The following is a 24,875-nucleotide window of genomic DNA, read 5'->3' as shown; positions in this document are numbered from 1 at the left end:
CCTTGGAAGTTTTCAGCCCTACAAATCACAGAAAATTGTATTCAAGAATGTAAGACAGAGAGGTTGTCTAACAAGTTATTATTTTAAAAATATTATAGAACTTGATTGTGTGTGCTATGTCCAACTCATGTAAGGTCATCAAAAGTACCAGATATATCTGGTGGATTTGAGAGGCCATATTCATGAGTTTGAAACCACACAGAAACAGGCACAGAATTCTGAAATCATTTACATTGGAAAACTCCTTTAAGATCATTGAGTCCAACTCAACCTAGCCAAGTCCACTAAACAGTGTCCTTAAGCACCAGTCACATCTACATGTCTTTTAAATAGCTCCAAGTGTCAAACTAGTCAGACTTCAATTCATGGGCTGTGGAGTACAGTCAAGTGTTTAGGAATATTTATCAGGTATCCAAGAAGCTTCAGGAGACACAAGAAAGGTGAACAGGTGAAAAAGATAATACAAGCATGAGTGAAAGCAAAAGCAGCAACGTAATAGCAGGAGAGGGGAAGGTGATACCCATGAATATAAATTAAGAGATGGACTTGCAGAAAATTTGTAAGAGAACTGAAAGAGCACATCAAACGATGTAAGTTTTGGAATGAGAAAACAGAATTGTCACTAACAGTGTAAAGAAGGCAGAAAACATCAGTTTAAAAAAAGTCCTCTGGGGAAGGTCAGATGATGTATGTGCACCATTGATCATAATGAGCTAATTTCAGCTCCAGCTGTGATCAAGTATTTCAGGCTGTGCCTAAATAGGGATTTTCTAAGATAAGCAAGCCTGGACGATCTGTATGCAAGAGTTTCAAAAGAGATGGCCAGAAAAGATCTGAACCAGTACCGATAATTTTTGATTAGGCTCAGAAGACTGGGAAAGCATCCAAGGGTCAAAGGAATTCTGATGTTGTGCCAGTACACAGTGATCTCAATGGCAGGACTAATGCTGGTGACGGTACAGTAATGAAATTGTCAATATGAGCCTTGGATAGATTATGGATTAAAAGTGAATAAGAAAATTAACCATACCCAATATAAGTTTAAGGAAAAATAGACATCATCAAACTAATGTGCTATAATCTCTTATGAGATTACAAGTCTGGTTCACACAAGTAATTAGGTTGATATGGCTGGAATGATATGTAATCATCGTGACATACATTAGCTGGAGAAAAACTAAGTAATAAACCTCATATGCAACACTAAATGGGAATTCATTTGTGAGCAGATGTACTTCTGTAATGCACAATTCTTGCCACTCTGTTCTTTATTTATTTATCACAACCTGACAGAAAACTAAAAAGTCACTGATGGATTTTGCAGTTGAGGCGTATTTTTGGGAGAACAGAAAAGAAATGAAGATGACAAGTCAGGGATAGAACAGCATGAACTGCTTTGGAAACGCAAATAATATGTATTCCAGTGTGAAAAAATGGAACCAACATGCATCTGTGAACAAAGTTTACTGTTCCTACTAATAGGAAGGGGGTTTCTCTCTTCAGAAGAGGAGATGGGAAAAAAAACCCAACCAATCAAACTTGGAGGCTATGAAGAAAGCAGCTGAATGAATTGATGGGGAGGTGCTGTGATTGAACGGACAGGCTACTGCAATACTTGGCTATAGGAAACGGGAAATTTCAGACAGGAATAGTAAGACAATATTATAACCAAGGGCACTGAAGCAGACTGAAGCACTGACAGAATGCTATGTCTTGTTCTGAAATGCACCACTTCTAAAATCTGTTTAAGACCACCGCAAGAAAATCTCAAAATGCTGAAATATCCAAAATTCCATTTCTCACAGCAAAGATAAGGACAGGATGGAATTTGACCACAGTTTGAGATCTACATGGCAAATTCCACTGTGATAATAGAGAGAGATAAAGACAGCACGCTGTGAAAGACAGACCCTCTCCTCAGTCAATGGAATTCAAGCAACAAGTAGTTAGAGAAATATTTTTGGGGACACACATGTAATCACAATGATACCCCGTCCCACCCCCAGCCCCCTCCACCATGTAGTGAAGTCCTCTGCCCCTTAATTTACCTAACATGTTCCAGGATGCCACAGAAAAGGGCAAAGACAGACAGAATTCCCACCACAAATTTCAGCACTTGGATCATGAGAAGCAGAAAAACCACTCCCTACATGGAATTCACACCCCCAAGGTCAGGGAGACCCTCAGGTCAGATACATAAAGGGATGATATCTCCTTTTCTAGAGAGGCAGTGGCATCATCTCCAACCACATGTGGATGCAACTGTTTCATAGAATAGAGGGAGCAGGGGGAATTGTTCACTACTGTATTGCTAGAGAACTGCCTAGCTTAAAAAGTTGATGAGAATGAGCCCAGAAACAAGTGACTCTTCCTCTAAATTCACACAGATATAGACTCTGGCTGACATTTCCAATCTGATTAGCTTTCTCATTATCTCAACTTTCAAACAGTCATAGGCTCTCAACTCAAGGAAGCTGCCCTGTGAGGTTGCCTCAGTTCAAGCTCTCCAAACACACCCATCACTGTGGGAAACAAGTGACGACAGACAAGACCTAATCACAAGTGGAAGGGAAGAGGGACTCCCACCAGGACAGCTGGTGGTGACGAGCACAGTCTGCTTGAAACGTCTGGGAACTTGCAACCTCCTGTCACCAGCAAGTAGTTGGGAACGGGAGCATTGGCAAACTGAATCTTCAGCCCTGGTTGTTTGTGCACACAAGGGCATTGGCACTCTTCAAAGCAAATTGCTTCATCTGATTTTTGGAGCTCTGAGGGGAACAATGAGGGAAAGCATGAAGTTATAACTCATATTGTTTTGGTTTTATTCCTAACCCTTTCAGAAAAAAAAAACACATTGAAGGTGGTTAGGGGAGGGAGTGTTTGAGAGGGGAGAAAATTCTGGTGATGTCAGCTCCTATTGCCATGGAAACTGAATATTTTTAGTGACAATGGAGTCTTCCTCCTTGAGCTGCTGGGTTGTAGGGGCAAGCAGGGCAAGGGCACATGAGGGAATTCAGCTAACTAAAACTACAGCTTCTGGCTTTCCAAGGAAGTGAGGAAATAACTACAAATGATTGCCTGAATACATGGTTTATGTAACCAAAACACCGTCTGGGTCCTTAGCAGCAAACAGTCATTATGCTCTTTGATAAAACATGCTGTCATGCAGCGAACCAGCTCAGCTGAGACAGCTCAGGAAGGCCACAGAATGGGCCCTGCCTGCACCTTGCTTTTCCATGCTACAGTCTACTCTTTGCAACCTTTGCTGCCTTGCTGATGTTTATTTGGAAAGGGAGAAGAGAGGAGAAAGGGCTGGGAAGTATAGCCCATGTTCTTGAAACTGAGAGAAGCTGCATGGGGCTGTAGGCTGGGCGTTGCTCCCCAACATCAGGGATGTTTCCTTAGGAGCCAAGTTTATGACCTCCCTTAAAGGAAACAAGAATCCAGAATGATGAAAAGGAGAAGGTTCTCAGAGAAAACTGATTAGCCTCTGATCAGGATCTAACTCCCTGGCATGAAGAAAATGTGCAAGATCTAGATGTCCTCCCTAAGTCAGAATGCTAAGGCAGCATCTGGACAACACGGCTTCAGTTAAGCTGAAGTCGTGATCCAGGTGTGGAATCAATAAGGATAAAGGTTGGAGATTACATCTGAGGTTAAGCAAAAGCCTACAGCATGTAAGGACAAGTTAAAGCCTTGGATTTGATTTAAACAGTGCAGACAATTTTAATGAATTTCAAAGAATAATGAATTAATAACCACAAGCTTTTTTAACTCGAAATACATTATATAGTCATTAGTTCTATATAACTAAATGGAAAAATCTTTCTTTAGCAGAAGTCCTTTGAGATCATATATTCTAATGAGATTACTATCATTTCATTCTGACACCTCATGAGGACAATTGAATAGAAATCAGGAAACTATTTTCTTTTAGTTTTGGACCTGAAATAAAAAACCCTCTATGCAGATTATTTGATATCTAAGAAGTTGATTCGAAGTCTCTTTGGCATTGAAAGAAGTTCATATATGAGCTTTTTTCCCTGGTACTGCTATCAGATGCACAAAAGACTCTGTCTCTCCTCAAATTCCTCCCAGCAATGGTGACAGAAGGAAATATGTAAGGGAGTTTGCTCCCTTCTCTTCTAGGCAGTGTGGATTTCACTTGTTTTCTGCATGAAGTATTTGAGCTCTCCCTCTTTCATTTAGTATTGCCCACTGATTTCACCTTCTCTTCAGATACCACCACTCACATACCACGCTTGCAAGGACCCCAGGCAGAGTAAGACCCCCAATTCCCAAACCTTTTTACCTGATACGCTGATTTTCCTGTGCCCACCTGGAGCAGTCTCCCAGCATACTGCAGCATGTCACCCACACAGAGGAGCACCATGGACTTCAAGGTCCCCTTTTCAAACCTACCCAGCTCTTCCTCCCTCAAAGGCTGCTGTGCTAGGGTCTTGCTTTCCCTGCATCTAGTCTCCAGCGACTTTGCCACCAGGAGCTCAGGCTAGAACATGTAATGATCTGGCTTTTCTCAGCACTATGTCTCAGGGACTTTATCTGACACTCCTCATGTCAGGCCATTTTAAATCAGATGTTAATCACAGCAGGCTCAGCTACAAGAAAGGTCTTCCCATCTCACATATATTTTGTTAATTTAGAAAAGCCTACAGCTTTCATCTGCCTGTCCTCCTTTCATGCACAACCTGGCCAAGAATCAGCTTTCAAATTTTTACAGCTGCACTGAGTTTGAAAATCTCTGCTCCTCCCAGAAGCAAACAATTATCTGCTCCTCCAGAGGGAATGTCTTTCAAGTCTTGCAGTAGAAGAACTCTGTCAAAAGCAAATATAAAGATGGTGTTGCTCCACACCACGGGGGAAAACTCTGCAAAGTGAGCTCAAACTCACTGCTAGCTCAGTCAGTAATACATGCACTCCCAGGCAACAGTGGAGCTGGTAATTCCTGGCTAAAGAGAAGGAAAATTGAGGGCTTCTCTTTGAAAAGATGTTCACTTTTTTTCTGTGAGATGAGCAATATAACATATTTATTTCTGAATTTATTTTTTTTTATTGTACCACAAAGTGTTCTAATTGAAAATTAGTATTCCAGGGAAAAAAGCACATCCCCCTGGTATCAGAAATGGACTTTCTGTTGTGATTAAACAGGCAAATTCTGGTAGACTTTCCACTTGATACATGCAGAGGGGAAAATCAAAGCTTCACCATAGCAACTTTGTTGTAAAAAACCCTCAAATGTCAACTTGTCCCAGTAGTACTGCAGGAAATGTTGGTGCATTACAAAAACAAAAAGCCCTGAATAAAAAAACCCCTACATTTCTAAAACCTACATTTCTACCCTTGAAACCCTGCTGCTGGAAACAGAAATGCTAGCTTTAGTTTAGTTCTGGCAAAGGTTACATGATGCCTGAAGTTTTAGCTTTCTTTCTTTGCAGATTCTCTTCTGCACTGGTATATAACTCTGAACTTCATATAAAGTGCTAGCAAGTTCTCTTCACAGGGGAGTTGGACAAATCAATCCTTTTCCAGCCTGAGAACCAAGGACACTGTTCCAGCTTCAGGCCCAGTAAGTACAAACTACAGTGAATTGAGGAGAGCAATCTGGGAGGATGGGATTTCATAACCTGAAGCTGTAATTGGACAATTAACCCCAATATGTAAATGGAAGAAAACTTATAGAAGTGTGAAAACTTGTGACTTGGAGGCCATCTTGGGTGTGGCCTCAGCCAGGCTCTTGTAGTGCCCAAGGTGTATCCTTTGAAGGCCTTTTAATAAATACCTCCTTTATTCCTTTAACACTGTCTAGCCTCTGTTTTAGGTAGCCTCACAAGGTATCATACACCTCTTCTACCCAGACATTTAAGAAACACAAAAACCCAGAAATGTTTCTGGGCAAGCTGTTCAGCTGGTACAAATCAACACTCTCTATTCAGGTTGTGCTAGACAGATGGCTGCACATCAGCTGAGGAGTTAAAGCTACCTTGTCTGCTCTTTCTTCCATTGGCTGCTAACCCCAGCATGCCCAATTCCAGCTTGACAGCTGCACCAGAGGGGAAGCTTTCTCCTCAGTTACATCATTTCTTTTCCTTGCAAGACTCTAGTAAACCCAGAATAAATAAACCTAGAAATTATCAACCTACCCAGCCATGACAATGAAGAAATCCAAGCGGTTCCAGGTATCTCCAAGGTAACACTTCTTGCCAAAGATCCCCAGGGCCACCATCTTCAAGACCATTTCCATGGCAAAGAAGATGAAGATGAAATCATCAAACACCTGCCAAACAGAAACCCAAGAGCATATTTGACAAGCATTCTCAGCCTTGGACTTTAAAACACAGAATGTGAGAAAAATACTAAATTCAGTACTCGTCAAAATGAGATAGAGGCAGGGCTAGAAAAGTTTCCTTCATGTAGCCCTGGCATCACAGTTTCTTGCTGCTCAAGTTCAGTGAAGACTTTTATAGTTGTTTCACCCAGAGGTGAAGTAACTGATGCAGACTCAAAGACTCCTTACATAGACTTGAAAAGTGGTGTTGTTTCAGCACCAGCAGATCTAAACCTGGCCAGAAAAACACTGTTTTTCCAACATCCCCCAGGAGGAACTCCTCATCACATTGCTGCAAATGGCTCAGCTGAGGACATAGTGCAGCTTTCCACACAGCTTGGACAGCACACACCCATCACAGAGGGAAGCTTCAGATACCTGAAGGCCTTAGCCACAACCACACTGTGCATGACACCCTTTGTTGTTACCTTCTCTTTGGGGAAGCATCAAGCACAGCTGGTGTGTTTACAGTGTGGATGTACTCTTGGCCCTTCTAAGCATTCTTTTTATTTCCTCTCCCTTTGGGCATCCTGAATGCCACAGTATCTGTTGAATAGGTAATAGTCTTGCACATCACCAGACTACCAAATGCATTGGAGGCTGCTGTTCTCTCCTGCCTGGATTGTGTAACCTTAGTTATTTCTCCCTGGCTTAACCCTGACCTGTGTGTCTTGTAGATGTCTGTGTCAGGAAACCCCTGCTTATGTGCTAGGTTCAGAAATATCAGCAAATGTTCAGTATTGCACAGTCACAAGTAAAGTTCATTCATTCTCTCATCCCATTCCCCTCCTTAAAGCAAGCTCTTGCCATTTTACAGCAGGACAGCTCGCTGCCAGGGATAATCTTGCCAGCCTCTCTGGGAAGGTATAGCCCACACGCTGGAGGAAAGCACGCATGAAAATTTGTGACTTGGACTGAAGCACCATCACAACAAGAAGGAAATCTGCTTACCTGCAAGATTTTACACCTGTCAGAAAGGCAGTCCATATCCTCACATGGCTGGTACATTCCCAGGGTAACACAGTTTAGCAAAATCACCATCATGCTGACACACTCGAACCAGGTAGAAAAGAGTTAAGGAAAACTTCTGCAAAAGCATCATGGCTGAGATAAGTTTGCTCTAAGCTTGAAGTAACAAAATAGGAAGATTAAGGGAAAGAGGTGCAAGTAGGCTGATTTATTACATTCCCACATTCTCTGCACTCAGTTTATCACTACTCCATTCCTTGATTAAGCCAAAACTCTTTTGTAAAAGGGAAAGCAGAGGTAGCATAAAAGGCCTAAAATACTTACACAAGTCAAATCACTGCCATAGTCAAATACATGCTCGCTCCTCTCCTTTTGGTCTGCTTCCCTCATTGGTTTACTGAATCTTCCAAATACACAGAAGAGACTTTCCAAAGTGGCCTCTACCTAAATGCATCAGAGATCTCCAGTATCTAGGGATCTAAATCAAAATGGGCAGATTTATCTCTACATGGTAATTGCCCTTCTGTGAAGGGGGTACGAGATGAGGCTAGAACTCTCCTTTGTCCCCTCTCAGAGAAACTTGGGGGTAAAGAAGTGCCACTGGTCCCTCTAACTTGTTACTATGCTTCCAGCAGTGACCCACGCTGTATAGAGCTCCACAACATGCCCAAGTTACTCAGTAACGATGAGAATGGAGAAATTGTGTTTCTGACCCCAGCTGGTGATCTTTTTATGCCCTAAAGCATGAGGATTGATAGTCCTTACAATTGTTTTCTCAGCTACACTGATGACCCTGCAGATGCTTTTCTTATTCATTTGAATTCTTTGTTGATAATCTTGTTAAAATATCTGCTTTGATAATAGTTGGCAGCCCTGAGCTACATTGGCTAATTATACTTTACATTCAAAAGTGTTCCCTCCTATTTATTACTAATTTGTTGTCTTATAATTTCATCAAGTGCCACTTCATTTATGTATTAGAGAAGTGGATAAAAATGGTGTATTTGTGTGACCTTTGTACTCTACACACTCTAGCTGTCCCCCCTCACCATCCCTCTGCTCCTGAAGGAGTTTCAAAGCCTGATAAATGCTTATCCAAGATCTCATTTACAGTATTTTAGCTCTAAAAGTGGGTACATTTATGCAGTACTTTCCAGTGTTCCCATTTCAAAGCAGTGACGTAGAGTGAATAGACCTCCAGCCTCTGGCATAAACGTTCTTGGGCATTTTACACACCTCACAAGAACATATCTGCCCAGTTTCCACTGTCTGATAATTTCATCTCTTTTTAAATAGAAGAGGCACAAAATTATCTACTTAAAATACAACCCACTGAGCGCATCCACTTTAAGTCCTTTCAGTACTGAATCTAAAAGTGTGGCCTGTATCTCTGATCACTTCTGAAAGACACTCAGCTTCTGTGGTGTGTTCTGAGCAACTCTTCCATGCTCATTCTCTGACAGTGATTTATGACTAAACTGCACAATCTGATCTAGAAGATTATTAATTCTCTCTCTTCTCCCCCACCTGGTTTGTGGTGAGCTACCTTCAGTTGCAAAATCAGACAAGAGCAGGGCACTAGTCCTACTGTTCCCGATTATGCTCTGAGGTGATTTCAAGAATGTGTTATCGCTGTCCCTCACAAAGTTAATCCCATGTATTCTACAAAGTAATGCACATAAAGCCCACCCTCAATGTAGGCTTTGAAACCAGAGCCATTTTCTGAGAGGAATGCACCAAAAGGAAAAGAAAACTGTTTTCACTCAGGGTCTATGCAACACAACTTCAATTTCCCACCTTCCTCTCTCTTGCACATTTCTTTAATGATCAGATCTGAAGCCCAGGAAAGCCATTTGAGAGGTTTCCATTAGCTCACACAGGGCTCTCAGATAAGACTGCAGTTCTTTTCTGGACTCTTCAAAATCTGTTTGTGTCACCACTCTGTTGCAGAACCACAGAATGGTTGATGTTGGTAGGGTCTCTGGAGGTCCTCTTGTCCACCTTCCCTGCTCAAAGTAGCATCAGCTACAGCAGATTGCTCAGGGCTGCATCCACTTGGGGTTTGAACATCTTCAGGTACAGAGGCACCAGGACCTCCCTGGACAACCTCCTCCAGAATTTGACTATTTACACAGAAGATAAGTGTGTTCTTAAGTTTTAATAGGACACATCCCACTTTTCAGGCTGTGACCATTACCTCTTGCCCTGTCACTGGGCATCACTGAGCAGTCTGTGTCCTTTACTCCTCCTACCAAGTATCGATACACATGGCTAAGAGCTCCCTAAACCATTTCTGCTCCAGGCTGATCACGCCCAGCACTCTCAGCCTTTCCATTTTGCAACAGGCACTTTGACAGTTACTGGAAAGGCAGCACCAGTGAAGCCCTGGTAGAAGGATCAGTGCTGAATGACATTCTTCAAGGGGCCAAAACAGTTCCAGAGCAGGCTGAGCCAATGCTTGCAAAAGTCGTTCTCCCTGGGCATAAGGGGGTCAGAAGATACATTAAAAAAAACCCAGGGCTTCAAACATCCCTGGATTAAATTAATGCATGGCAAATGAAAAGCAGAAATTGTTTTAAAAGTCAGTTAGCTTTTTTTTTTCCCCAGAAAGCATGACACAAGACAGCTGTAGGCAGAGCTGTGACTACAGCCAAACTCAGGAAAGTCAGGAGTTTTTACCTAACACAGATCTATATCTCTATACACGTGCTTTGGCAGCAGCAATGCCAGGGCAGCACGCTTCCATGTTCCTCTCACTGCCCTTGCAGTGCCCCCCACAAGGCCATGGCAGGGTGCTGTCAGCATCTGGTGAGACCCTGAAGCACAAGACCTGACAAGCCATGGCAAGCCCTCACAAAACCTTGAAACTTAGGCCAGAGAGAGTGCAATCTCATCTTCCTGCTCAAAATGCTATGGCCAGTTGCAGATGATTTCTTCTCCCCTGCTTTTTAGATGTCAGCTCTCAAAGTTTGCCAGCATTGTCCAGGCTTCCCAAGAATATTACAGAACTGCTGGCCATTCCCAGGCTATTACAGTGACATTAGAAAAAGCCACTGCCCGACGGTTTTCCTTTCAGAGAAGTTGGAAGTGCTGAAAAAGCACATCAAACCTGCAGCAGAACAGAAGAAAGTGCAAGGAGAAAACCAGAGCATCTCCTATCCTGAATCAGGAGGGGTTGCTGCCTGCTTGGGTCGGTGGAGGGGGTAATTAGGACTATCTGCCTTCAATGTGTCACCATTGTCAACCACAGCTACTGCCTTCTGTCACCACAGCAACTGCCTGCAGCCAGGTTTATCATCTTCCTTTTGGTGATGCCTCCCCTCTCCCACATCCCTCACCCCCCTCCTTTTCCCTGTGCCTGAGCCTGTAATTAATTGCAGCTGCTGACAAAGCCAGTCTTCATAATCTGCATCATTCAGTCAGAAGTTTCATTATTAATTAACTTCTTTCAAAGTTTAAATCTCCTAATTACAAGCAAACCCATGCACATGTTCTCCCCGCCCCACTCCAGCCCTTCCTCACTGCTTCTCTCCCTTCCCACAACCTCGTTCCAAATGTCTTTCCCAGTGAGTTTTGGGGCCTGCAAATGGTTTGGAAAACTAAAAGGAGATCCACACAATTTCTGCCCATGGTCAGCTTCTCTCCTTGGCCACCACAAGGTGCTTCAGAGGAAGCTACCAGAAAATTCACAGCAATCTACTATGTAATAAGTTGCCCTTAAAGGGAGGGGTTTTTCCCCACTAACTGTGACAGTTCACAGTTGATTCAAACTGTTTCAGATAAAAGGACCGTGGCCCTCAGTTGAAAAAAGAAATACAGCAAAAGAGAAGTATGTCCTGGGTTAATCACAGAATATTCTCAGTTGGGAGGATCCACAAGGATCATGGAGTAACCATGGGCTGGTCTCATTGCCCATGTAAAGTCTCTCCTCCTTAAAAAAGTTCTGTTCATTTCAGCACTGTCTGGAGACATCAAGATCCATATCTAGATTAACTATATTTTGTCTAAAAAACTTCTACTGGTGCTTAGATGGTACCTGCCTGTGGCAGCAAGACTTTTCTTTGCTGCTGGGTGCCAACCCTGTCCTTCTGCACTCCGAGCAGGGCCTGGCCAGAGACAGCCACTTGACATCTATTGACCCTCCACGGTATCTTCCTACGGACAGGGCAACTCTGGGATGAGGATGTGTTTGACAGGGACTTGCATCACACACCATGAGAGACCCGTCATTCACCCCAAACCATCTGGGATGTACTGAGAGCCACAAGCTGCAGGATAGTTAAGGAGATAGGCAGATGTTTCTGGGACATGTTTTGTGTAAATGCTTGATAACACAACTGTGCATAATGGAAGATGATGTTAGAAACAGGTGATGGGAGACAGGCAAAGCTTTTGGGCTCAATTTCTGAATGACAAATAGCAGAAGGAATGTCTGTTGTGCTGGATCTGTAAATACCTTGCACCTAAAAAGCTGAGTACCACTTAAGGTTCTTGGGATTGACCTTAATCTCTGTTTTCTATCACTGACAAAACCACAACAGAACAAAATAAAACAGTGTTTTTAGGTCCCCTCTCCTCTTCCTCCATCATCAGCTGCAGAGGCACAAGTAGTTCCCCAGAGGCTGGCACTCCTAACAGCACAGAAAATATATAAGCTTTATAAACATGACAATCCCTCACTGTTTCCTGCTGCTATTTCCAAACTACACCTCGGGTATGCCTTGTGTCAGTTAAAGTCTTGAATATATCAGACCTGTTAAACATGCAGAGAAATGCCTGACCACAAAGCAGCAAGGGGGGAGAGCCTGACAGCCCTGTGGTACAGCTGGTCATGGCAGAACGTGTTCCTGCCCCAAATGGAAAGAACAGCTCAGGGGCTAAAGTGAAAACACAGAGCCCGCATGCAATGCATCCCAAAACCAGCCACCCTTCATACAACTCTTTGTGGCCTCCCACCTCTGTGCTGCTGCCAGGCAGGCTCACCTGAAGACACTCTGCATCACATCTGCATGTGTACTCACTCCTCTCTGCTTCCCCTTTGGGCTCCTCCCCACCTACCACTCATCCCACCATCCTTCCCACCAGCTAAATGGCTTCACCCTGTCATTCCAGTCTGCAGTGATTACACTTCCCTCCTTTTGAAACAAGCTAAGGACAGAGCTGTGTCCCTTCCCTACTTTCCTCCCCTGCTTTGTGACTGTCCTGCAAGAAGCCAGTAGGATGCTGTACTTGAAGCAGGACAGTTAATATTCCTTTTAAAATGGAAGGAGGGATTTGTTGTAAAGGTCAGAGAAAGCAACAGCCCCAAGGAGAGAAACGTTAATTTTTTCTACCTCATTTCTGTTGTCTTTTGAAAATGTTTCCACAGGCAAGTTTCACTGTTTGCCCTCTCCTGCTTTTTCTTACCACTCAGCTTTTGTGGTTTTTTTTCCTTCCGTGTTGATACATGGGAGTTTTGTCTTTTCCTACAAAACAAGCTGGCAGAATCAACAGGGTTCTTTCTCTTCAGCCTCAGTCTGCTGAGCCAACTCACTAGAAGTTGTTGAATGTGACACTGTGTTCACATGGAGGAAAATACCTCTCAAAATGTGTTTGTGTTCAAATAGATCAAAACAACCAAAACATTTTTGAAAACAAGAAACTTAAAAAATCCTACTTTGGAAAGACTGAAGCATTTCCTCTATGTCTCCTTCAGTGCAAAGAAAAATTTTAACAAAACAGAAAAAAAAGGTTGGCTTTTTTTTTTGACCTGACATTCAACACTCTGGTTTTGAGTTCTGAGCTTCTTTTGGAAATCAAATGCCAGCACCCAGCATTGCAGTGTCAAGATTTCATGGTTGCCAGTCCACAAGGGCAATTTATAAAGCTTTTTTGCAAGCGGTCAAGGTCAACACTCTCTAGGTGTTCCCATGTCGTGCAATCTTGCATGTTTGCTTTCATCACGCCACGCTCTTCTCATGAAAGAGGAGCACCTGAACTTCAGGCACCTGACATAAGCATTGCTAAGGTCTTCAAGCCTTCAGTAGTACTGATGCCAAGGAAAGGACTGCAGTATAGCCAAATACAGGGAAACACATTGATTTAAGAGGCATTGGGGAAGACTTGTGTTGGCGTTACTGGGAGGCAGAACAAGAAACTGCAGAGGAGGGATGCAGTAGAGAAGTTTTAAATGCTTGGCAATGCTTCTATATTTCTGCCCTTTGGAAGGGATGTTCTATCAAGAACAGATTCATTACAGAAGACAGACTCAATTGTTGCCATGTTATAATCAGATGAACACCAAAAAAACAAAGCACCACAAGTCAGACTCTCTAATCTTACTTCCAAGGGCTGCTCAGAAAGTGGGTCCTGTACAAGTCCAGACAGGCTTTTGGCTGCATAGTTCAGTTTTCATCAGGTTCTAAGTTAAACTTGAATTTAAGTCAGTTGTTCCTCAAGCACCGCATCATATTCCCTTTCAGAGTCTGGCAGGGATTGAAGATGGCTTTTGGAAAATTTTGTTAGGTTTGCTTTTTTTCATTACAGAAACAAAATGAAGCAAGTCTCTCCTTTCTTTAAACTCTTTCCATAATGATTTATTCATATCTTCTAAATGCATCCATTAAACTCTCAAGTCCACTAAAACCAAAAATAATGGAAAGAAATTTTTGTCAGGAAAAACATACAGTGAAGATTAAGAGGCTAAGAAGGAACCTGAAGAAAAAAAAAAGAGGTATTAACACAAAGAGTCAAGTCTTCAGATATTCCAGAAATAGGGAGACAAGAGATCTCTGACCTAGTGTAGGGCCCCTAATCAAATGGGAGGCTGCAGGGAAAATCAAGGCTTCTTTAAGATACCATTTAGCACTAGGACTCACTGGTACTAAGGCTAGCATGAGTTACACCAAGTATTCTGGCTGTCACACCATTTACATGGATACACATTGGTATCACAAAGCAGCCTGGTGCTTTCTCCAGGAGAGGTGTGCAGATCCCACCGATAATTATTCAAGTATCTCACAAATACCATGCATCTTCATCAATGCTGCTGCGCAGCCCTGCTATTAATGATTACCTCCTGCCTGTAGCAGCTGAGCCCCAGAGCTTCTCGACTGATAATGACCCACCTCCAAATTACATCTATCTTTCAGGGTGCAACAGAGCATCTGTTTAACAGTGTGCAGCATTCCTACAAAGCTGTTTACTACAGAAAGCGTGAAAAAATACTGTACGTAGGAAAAAACCCACCCGAGAATCCTTTTTTAGGTCAGATGAAAGTAATTACCCCAAGTTTAAACTTAAGCAGGGTATTAGCGATAATGACTGTTCCTGGAGAAAGAGCTTTTTAATATCCTCAGATGGCTGCGATTGCAGTTGCTTGTCTTTCTTGCCAGGAAAGCAATACTCCACCATGCTGTGGAACCAGTTCAAGACTGACTTGAGGAATCACACCTCCTGCTGACTCCCAAATGGTACCTCCTGCAGCATTCTGGCTCTGCCTTGGAGATTGCTATCCAAAATCTGACCTGGCTTCACTTTAGGAGCTTCAACAAGGTCACAGTATGAGGCTATAGGACTGCAGCTTGGAACATTATTATGATGTATGGCAGGTGAAAGAATTTTGCTCCAAAATCTCCTAGTCAGAGTGGCAGATTCAGCAGTTGCTTCCTGCTGCCACCAGAGAAGGACCAGCTGAGAAAACCCCCTAAACCACAAAACTGGGGTCCAAATTTTAAAGTTCTTATTGTTTGTTGATATTTCACATAGCACAAGTGATTCCCTATTGACAAGAGCAGCAAAGTAAACTTGGAAGAGTTAGTCTTTGATTTTGGACTTAGTTGGACCTCTGCTCCAGAACTAAACTTGGCAGGCCAAAACAGGAAGGTATTTGTAGTCCAGAAGTGATTTCAATTAGTAATATGCTCCAGAATGACAAAATCTGAATTTTACCAGTGTAGCGAATGCTCTGATACAATGCCCCATCACCCACCAGCTCAGGAAGTGATGTGGCCAGAGGGACTGGTGGAGTCACCATTCCCTAACCACAGCCTGAGTCAGTTTTTATCAGATTTAATCTGGCTGTGGTCAAGCTTAATTGGTGGAAATTTCCTTCTAAAGTATAAAAAGAGTGTTTTGTAAGGGGAAAGGGAAAAAAAATATCTCCCAATACTCCCTCTGCTTCTGTGCCTCATTGCCCCATCACCCAGCAGCTCCACCCACAGTTGTGGAAGTGTTCCTCAGCAGCTGTCAAACTGATGCAACAGTCCTGCCATGTTTGATAGTGCTGCAGTCTCCTCTTTGACATTCATATCATGATAGGTTTGAACAGGGAACTCATCTTGGGTGGGCTTACTAGATATAACCACTAAATAAATACAGCACCATAACCGCAGTGTTTGTGTGACTCCAATTCAAGGAATGAAGAGGAAAGAACAAGGGATGATAAACTTGGGAGGGCAGAAAAGAGAAATTTAGAAAAGGAAAGTTTGCTTTTATACCCCCTTACTCCTCCTAATGTTGTCAGGTTTGCTTATGGATGGGTGTAGGGTTTGTCCTCTTGTTGTGGGTTTTAGGTTCTGTGGGCCTTGGGAAACCATCTGTGGGGCAGGAAGAGGATATTCCAATGAACCTCCTGAAGCAGGTGCTGCTATGCAGCTGCCAGTCACTGCCCAGGCTTGAGCTGGGAGTCACTGCCCCAGAAACACAGACACATGAAGGACCAAGAGATTTGGGTCCTGAGAGCTGAACTGTACAGCAAATACAAAGGAAGGATAGACTGTCTTTGAATAGGAAGCCATTTTCCTGGAGTAGAAATAGTGTAGAAGAAGCTTCACCAACACCAAAGGGCTAAAGCCCACCAAACAATAACTGTGCTCCTGTTCCTTTTCCTTGCACTGGTTTCTTTGTTCAGCATTGCTATCTTTCTAGTCCATAGTAGTTCTCAGATGTTAAAGATTATTTTTTCCATCCTTTGCAGCTTCCCACCTATCCCTGTCAAAAGCCATGCAAGTTCAAACTGAGCTTAGAGGGATATACAACTCAAATATGTCTGAAGGGAGTGCAGGGCACCTTTAATAAAAGGTCATCTTGCCTTGCAGGAGCGTAAAGATGACAAAGAAAATACAAAAAGGCAGAATAAGGACCTTCTCACAGTTTTAAAAGGTGTGTATGCCCTTCTGCACAGGGGCTCTTCTCTCTGCAGGTTTCAGGGCAGTATCATGTACCCCAGCACATCACCTGGAGAAGGATGTGGAAGTGAGCACCTTCCTCCTCCAGACAGCCAGTTTCCAAGGCTAAATTATCTTAGAAGGTACTCTGCCTCTAAGTAGAAGTCCAGGATTAGAGGGGCAGAAAGAAAGGCAGAGTGGCTTTATCCTTTCTCTCTTCTCCCAGCAGTGTGATGTTTTCAGTGGCTGGAGCATCACTAAATCCTATGCTTGGTGCTTAGCTTAGCAGGCTTTTCTGATGAGTGCTTCAGCACAGAAAAAAAAAAAAGACATGTGGTGACAAAGCTTTGCAGCAAAGTAAATAAAGATTAATTCAGAAGTGTAGGGAGTGCTTGGGTAAGATCACTCAGAAGAAAATGCATACAGTCTAGAAAAAATGCAGGACAGTAACAGAGAGCTGGAGAGCTCCTGTTGTTCGTTTCTTTATTGGCTGTAATTAAAACATAATTTTCAGAGTTTAAGTTGTCGCCACCCAGTATTTTGAACACACCTTTCTCTTCTCATAGTTTTTAATTCTTTTGCAGGTTTGTAGCTGGCCACTCTACCCTGGTTCCCAGAGGGTATTCTGGAAGATTTGGCACCGATGTCCTGCAGAACACGTGCCTGGAGAAAGGACTGCAAATGACTAAGCCAATCTATCTCAGCAGATAGCTGGAAGCTAGGAGCTTCAGCCAGCATACAGGCTCACAGCAGCTGCTGGAACCTCCTCGAGGAAACAAGTGGGCTATGGATGCACTCCCGAAAAGGAAGGTCCTGATGTGTCCATGTGACAAAGGGCAGGAAAGATTCTCAGTATTTAAGCTTCTCATCTGAGGAGGAAAAGAGACCCTGTGGTGGGTGAGCAGATGTGTCAGCACTCTCCTAGTACATTTGGTCTCTTTTCCATCCCTCCTCTTACATGCTGCAACAAAGAGCAGTCAGTGAAAATGAGATTATATAAATCGTCTACTACTTTCCTTCCAGACACCATTTGAACTTTCACTAAATTCCACATCTACCTCTTAAGGTACATATAAATCCTTCCCCTTTGTTACTGATTAGAAAGCAAGCAGAAGAGGAGCAAGGTTTATTTAAATTGTCCTCTAGTTTGAGTTTTCCAGTACATGAGCTTCTTAGAGACTGGTTTTCAGGAGTGTTTAATACTTTTAATTTCTAACACAGAAAAGCTCTTTGAGCCTCTGGGTCCCACTATCTCAAGTCAGATCACCAGTGACAGAGTTCACTTCAAAAAAACCCCCAGAACAATCAACATTACCCAGCAATGACATAGTAAGTTATTGCCAGGGCTGCATTAAGATCCAGGTGCTCCTGACACCGAGTACACGTTCACTAAAGGCCTCAGCTTTCTGGCTAGTTGACAGATTGCACCATGCCAGGGAAAAGAGCCAACATGACTCACGCTCAATCACTGCGATGTCGGCAGTGCTGAGTGCTGTTTTAGGGGGAGGTTAAATGCTGTGAATGTGCTAAGCATTAACAATATTAAAATATTATTAGTATTATTTATGAGGTATCTCCACGTGTCCTAGATGATGCTAGCCAAGATCAAATTATGCAAAATGTTACATAAACATGCGGTAGAACATGCTGCCTGCTCCAAAGGGTTTTTAATCTAACTGAACAGGACAGGCTAACGATGCATTATGATTTCTGCTTTGCACACAAGAAGCAAGAGCACAGAGAAATGAATGCATTTACCCAAGGGCAGACAGGAGACATGGGGCACAGCTGGGAACTGAGCAAGAGTCTCCCAAATTGTTCTTCAGCATCTTTGACCTAAGAGCATTCTCTAGCTCAACTGCTACTGCATTTGATGAGGACAGTGCTTGCAGGGAAAATGATTTCCCAAAAAAATCTTTCCTCAGAACAATGGCAGAGGTGTCCAGGTTCCACATGTAGAGGCAAGTAATGTACTGCATATAGATTACCTTAAATGCAGGAGTCCCCATTCAGAGAGGTTTCTGGATGTTCAGGTGTGCAGGATAAACAGGCAAGAGCCAGAAGACACACGCTCTCTACCTCCATCTTCTACTGATACCTTCACTGGGACCTCAGGATAAAATTCAGCCCACAGTTGTGATAGTGTAACACTAAAACCGGTCTAACACCCACTCATCTCTCTCTTCTCCAATCTGCCAAAGAATTTGCTACCTTCCAAAGGCACTCCAGGTTCCTTTAATAGAAGCACGCTATATAAGCAAAAGTTACCAACACAATTGATGGCAGAACGACCATCTCTGAAAAAGGCGGTTCCTACACAGCATGTTGCTAAGAGGGCAGGCTAGCTAAAGCCTTCATCAATCAGAACAGCATAGCTCTACTGCCTCTTTGATGTCTTTCTGCCTGTTGTATTCGTCGCCTCTATTCAGATTTAGGACTGGTACCACATTTGTATTCCTGTGACCTATTTGTTTTCATATAGATTCAACTTCACACTCTATTTATTCTAGAGTTTTTGACAGCCTCTGGAAATACATGTTTCTTCCTCTTATTTACAGTCTAACTCACTTTTCTCCGTACTGTTTCCAGTCAGAAATTTTGGTTGTGCATTAATCTCACTTCATTTTGGACACACAGGTGATAGCCTAGCCCATTACCCCATCCTTCCTTTCTAGCCATTTCCTTTTCTCTTTTCAGACTCTCTTTTTAAGAGCCTTTTAGTTTTAACTTTTAACAGCTATTCCCCATTCTGACTCTGTAGGAGCTGCTTCTTTATTGGATTACTCTTCAGTACCTCACACACATCCATCTTCTGCCACATTAATTTCTGAGCACTGAAGGATCATGTGCATTTCCTCTGTCCCATGCAGGTCCCCTTTCCTTCACTGGGTCAGCCACCCTCACATTCCTGCCTCCTTTCCACAGTGCACATTGATTCAATACTACCACTGCAAAGGTGTCCCTGCCCACAGCAGGGGGGCTGGAACAAGATGGTCTTTAGGGTCTCTTTCAACCCAAACTACTGTAAGATTCTATTGAGGGTGGTGAGGCGCTGAAAGTGGTTGCCCAAAGAAGCAGTGGCTTTTCCTGGAAGAGTGCAAGGCCAGATTGAATGGGCCCTGAGAAACCCAGTCTTGTGAAAGGTGTCCATGCCCTTGATAGAGAAGCTGGAACAAGATGATCTGCAAGATCTCTTCCAACTCAAACCATTCTATGATACTTGACTGCATCACTTCCACAGAACACTTCCAAAACTTCCCTTCTGCTTTTCACAACGTAGTGGCTTTACCACAAGGATGGAATAAAGATAATTGCTTAGCTGGGACATAGCTAGTATAAAATGTTGGTGAGCAGAGTACAAAACCCAGCCATCTTCCCCTAACCAGAGGGCAGGGCTCCAGTAGGGTCTCAGCAGCCTGCAAATGTCCACTGCAGGGAAGGCTGTATCATGATACAGACATTTCAGCCCCTGGATCAGCAGATCACCAAGGCAAAGAGTCACCAAATTATTGGTAACCTGCCCAGCTCAACAAGACGAGACATTGTCAATGAGGAGCACCAGTGACCAGATATATGTGATAAATTAGTTCTTGGTGGATTAGGGTGGCTGCATCCTGCCCTGCACAGCCCTGTCAAAGGACCCATCAGGAGCAGTGGCTTCATGAGCTGCTCTCTGAGACAAATTACCATCTCCTAATAGACTCAGGATACCTATGGCTGAAGGACGCATCAACTTCTGCAAATTTATTTTTCAAACCCTACATGCAGAATCCTTTTTCAAACACACCTAGCAGTGACTTAATAAAACTCACCTTCTCTACAAAATCTTTTTGCTCATCTGAGAAGGATTCTTCCTGCCCACATACAACCAGACATGGAGTCAGAGGTGTAGTAGGAAAAACTGCCACAGAAGATTTAGGCTCCTTACTTATAATCCACCCTTATATTTCAAGACTTATTTCCTACAGACTCATATATGACTGACAATGACCTGTGCCCCAAGAACTCATCCCTTTTGCTGGCAGGATGCACACTGCTTCAAGTGCCCATCCCCATGGAATGTTGCGCAGGAAGGATGTTTGATATGGTCCGAGTCAGGTAAGGGTCAAAAATACTTTCCCTCAAGCAGCTGTAGCCACCAGTTCTCAGCAAGGAAAAGGGACAGCCCTGTCATAACACTTCTTTGAAAAAGGAGAAACCCCCTCTGCCACAGCGTTTTTTACTGGAAGAGGAGCTGCCATACCTGTTCCTGTGGCAGGAGGCTGAGGCAGGAGGCGTCAGCACCTGCACAGCATGTACAGCACAGCCTCCTCCCAGGCACACTTTGAGCACCCACTTCACTGCGTTTAGAGAGCTTCCACGTTATTTATGACAGTCAGTGGAAGGAAAAGAAAAACCAGAGCATAGGTCAGGATAGTAAAGACAGACTTGGCACACCGTGAGGAGACAGCCACTGTGGACCCACAGTAAATCTCAAACAGCGACTGCAAAAGAGCTCCCATCTTTCCCAGAAAGAACAGCCTGTCCCTAAAGCCAGCTCCACTCCCCGCCCCTCTGCCATCAGGGAGGATGACAAATCCCCAGCTAATAGCAAGATGGCTGAGGTTCTGCAGCCCCATGGGCACTCTTGCCAAGCAGTACCGGGGGCCAGGGCAGTCACAGTGTGCCAGGTCTGGAGCCAGACACCCGCTCCAACACCTGCATGCTGCACCAGGCTGATAAAGCAATTTTCCCCACACCATTCTCCCTCACTCTGCAGTCTTCCCACCCACCTGCCACTAAAACTGGGGAGAAGGGTACAAAGGAAAATTAAATTTGCACTAATATTTTGTGCACAGTGACCCACATAGTATCATTTCTTTGTTGTTTAAGTTTAGCTCCACTTCTTCAGGATAATTAGTTTTAGCAACTCAGCCTCACAGAGCTATAAGTTTCCAAATGACAATTGTCACATCAGGCCACACTGTCACGTGCAAAGCTTTTACCTCCGTGCTTAAAGACTATTTCCACAAATACTCCACATACACGCCTGATCCTCTCCTCTCCTGTTAGCAGTCACGCTTTTCCCCTCATGCTCTTCCTTTCCTGATGCTGCCTGACAGGATTTTGTTTGAAGGTGGCTAAAAAATAAATTATAGACTAGTATTGTCCCTGTTACTGGCTGCTGCATTACAGCTTTTCCAAGCAAGTACGCCTATGCATATGTAATATATATGATTTGATAGTTCATCAAGTGATTTATTTCTTCACATAGAGTGCCCAGGCTTTTTGACAACACATTTGATGTACGTGTTTGTAAATTATCAAAATTATCAAAAGTCCTCTATTTTAAACCATTCATACCTATTTGAAAACTTAATATCTCTCTTGAGAAGGCATTTTCTTCCCATTTTTGAGAACTGCCCAATTTTTTCCAATTAACCCTAATTTAAAAGAAACAGAAATAAACAATCTTTTTTTTCTTCTTCTCATTGCACTGAAACCCTCTACTCTGCATAAAGAATTTCTGCGATCCTTTAGCACCTTCTCTCATTACCACCATCATCAAGGTCCAAAACAAAGCCACTGAAGCCAGGAAATCACTCCATCCTCACAGACAGGGTCCTGATTAAAGCAGCCACCTATCAGTCCACAGCACAGAGAACTTCTCCAAACACAGGTAAGACCTTGACAACTTGATTTAGGGTTAGATATCCATCTCCCCTTCCCAGACCCCATCAAATATTGGCTACCTCACCTCTAATCTCAATAGCACTTAATTGCGAATCTATGCTTATTTCTTATTTTATTTCTTACGCTATTTTCTTATTTATTGCATTAAGAGGGAGCAGCATAGATACACATGTGCAGGTTCGTCTGCTTGTTTGAGGCAAGAGTAGCATTAACACTCTCTTTTCACCCAGGCACTGTGACCACTCTCTGAGTGAGGTTTTGTTTCTCATTTCGCACCCCAGAGTTCGCTGACAGTTCCAGCAGCAAGCTGGTGAGACACAGCACAAGACTGGGATAAAGCAACGAAGGCAGAGGAGAGCAGGAAGCCATGAAACACATGGCATTCCTATGGAAACACAATCAGTTTTGTACCTGATCCAGGGAGAATCACCCTCCCATAGGAAGGAGCCTCCCATATTCTAGCAATTCCCCTGCTTCCCCTCTAGTCATGAAATTGCTTAAAAAAGTGAAAAAAAGCAGTTTAGCATTGGGGGAGCTTATCATGGGCTACCTTTTAGAAACAGAGATGGCTCTTTCCAGCCCTAGCAGATGGAAACTAATGGCACATTATGCACCTAACCCTGGCAGGGACAGAAAAACAGCTGCAGGAAAGCAGATCTGAATTCCCCAAGCCCTTCACAATGCAGCCGCTTTCTAATGTGCTTTAGAGCATGCGGTGGCGTAATGGAAAGGTTTTATTAACACAGAACCTGCATAACTCAATTGTAAGTTTTAACCCAGTACAAATCACGTCAGTAAAGCCTCTCTGCCAAATCCCCACTCTACAGTTGGAATAGCAGAAGACAGTGATTCAGCTGAAGGAAATACAAACTGGGACAACTCCAGTGCTTACCACGCAATGGCTTTTCAATTTGTACATTGGGCAGGAATAGCCTGTAACTCCCTCAATCTGTGGAGCTCTGCACCCATTTAACATATCAGCATAGAATCATATCTTAGTTAATTAGTTAGCTTGGAAGGGACCTTAAAGTTCAAACCACCATGGGCAGGGATGCCATCACTAGATCATGTTGCTCAGGGCCTCATCCACTCTGGCCTTAAACCAAGGGAGCAGAAGATGGCAACAGCTTCAGTCTCGCCAGGGTGACCCAACACTGCCTCGGACAGGACCACACAATGCAGTCAAAAGCAGAGCACGAATCTCTTACGGCTGATTTATGAGACCACTTGCACGTATCTAATCACACTTTCTGAGATGCACAGATAGCGCTGGGCAGACTCAGGCTGGTCTAAGGATACTTGCTGAAAACTGCACAAAAAACTTGCTCACAGCAAGGCTGGGATAAAGATATCCATCTCACCCATGGGAGCTAGGGTCCTCAGGAATCCATAAGTGGAAGTAGAGAGATGCCCAGGAAATGTGTAATAGGAAAGCCAGTTAGTAAGCCTGAAAGAGTGGTCTCGAGTCTAACATAGATGATAGTGAGACACAGGGGTTTTTATCAGTTACTACAGCAAAAGACAGACGGATTTGGGGCTTGTGACAGAATGATGAAGAGTGAAGCTAAAATCCAGGGCAGGGCTTGCTTGACCAAATTCAATCACTCAGCTCTGTCACTTCTGATTTCAGATTAGAACTTCCTATAGCAGCACCTCCAGCTTGCCTCACCTTACACACAGGTTACTGAAACATTAAGCTACAGTTTTAGGTTCAAGCCTTGGAAAAACCTTCCATGCTGCCAGGCTCCTTTTTCTGGTGTTCTGTGGACAGGGTCTCTGTTCAAGCATTTCTGCTTTCTTTTTTAGCCATGAGGTTACTCTGTTTCTAGACCACACAATTATATCATCAAGGTTCTCAACAGCTGTGCCATTTATTTGATGATGACAAATCTAGAGGAAAAAAATGCAGATCCCTATTATGCTGCTAGATGTGTAGGGAGAGAGGAACTGTTTATTCTTCACTGACCCTTTAAAACAAATATTTTCCTGTCTGGATTAGAAAACATGCCTCATCTGAGTAAAATTTAGCTCAGATCTCCTTTCTGTTTTTCTGTTGCTCTTCAAACAGGGAATTTCAGAGACTGCTTTGCTGATGAGAAAAAAATGGATTTGGTTTATTTCAGGAGTGGAGGTTGTGCCTTGGTTCTCTCAGTATATGAAACATCCCTTGATTGTGCAAATGCATCCTGATGGTGTCTTTGTGTTCTTGTCACTCCTGATTTATGGGGCCTTTTCTACACTCAGAAAAAGAATTTGCATTTCAATTTCCATTACTTGTTTCTCTCCTCACAGCACTCCGGCTCTGGAAGGGAGTTTATATTCTGGTTTCCACCAGCTGCCCCACATTGCTGTGGCATCAGAGAATACAGAAATAGGGGTACTACAGGCTCTGCCCTATGGGGAAAAGGCTCATGCTGCCATCATCTCTTTTGAGATACACCTTTGCTTATGCCTAGCAAAAACCACTGGCATGTTTAGTCCTGTCTCTAAGACTTTCCTCCACGCTGTGATGAAGGGGGAAGGCAACAGCTCTGTCTCCTGCTTGGCTCCCAACACAGGCCCTAGCTTGCATACCCATTCTCAGAAGCAGCAGCCAACAAAAGAGCGAGGATGACTAGCAACACTCACCCCTCTGCCTTCTCCACTCTCACAGGGTGGCAGGAGGACAAGCAGGAAGCCCTGGGGACTCATCCCTTCCTTGTTTCCTGCAGGGTTGTGCCTGTTCTAACGTGAGCTCGGAA

At 43.5% G+C, this 24,875-nt stretch overlaps 1 protein-coding gene across 1 annotated transcript in view; it reads right to left on the bottom strand.

The window, feature by feature from the left end:
• LOC131593141 (voltage-dependent T-type calcium channel subunit alpha-1I-like) overlaps positions 1-24,875 on the bottom strand; it is a 148,582-nt gene that overhangs the window by 75,760 nt on the left and 47,947 nt on the right. Inside the window, exons 2-3 of the mRNA XM_058865400.1 lie at positions 7,298-7,409; positions 6,162-6,295 (exon numbers count right to left, since the gene is read on the bottom strand). Of these exons, the coding sequence (XP_058721383.1) occupies positions 6,162-6,295; positions 7,298-7,409 (246 nt within the window). The remainder of the gene's footprint in view (positions 1-6,161; positions 6,296-7,297; positions 7,410-24,875) is intronic.

The sequence above is a fragment of the Poecile atricapillus genome, chromosome Z (genome assembly GCF_030490865.1).
Source record: "Poecile atricapillus isolate bPoeAtr1 chromosome Z, bPoeAtr1.hap1, whole genome shotgun sequence".
Lineage (NCBI taxonomy): Eukaryota > Metazoa > Chordata > Aves > Passeriformes > Paridae > Poecile > Poecile atricapillus.
This window is presented reverse-complemented; position numbering and strand designations above follow the sequence as displayed.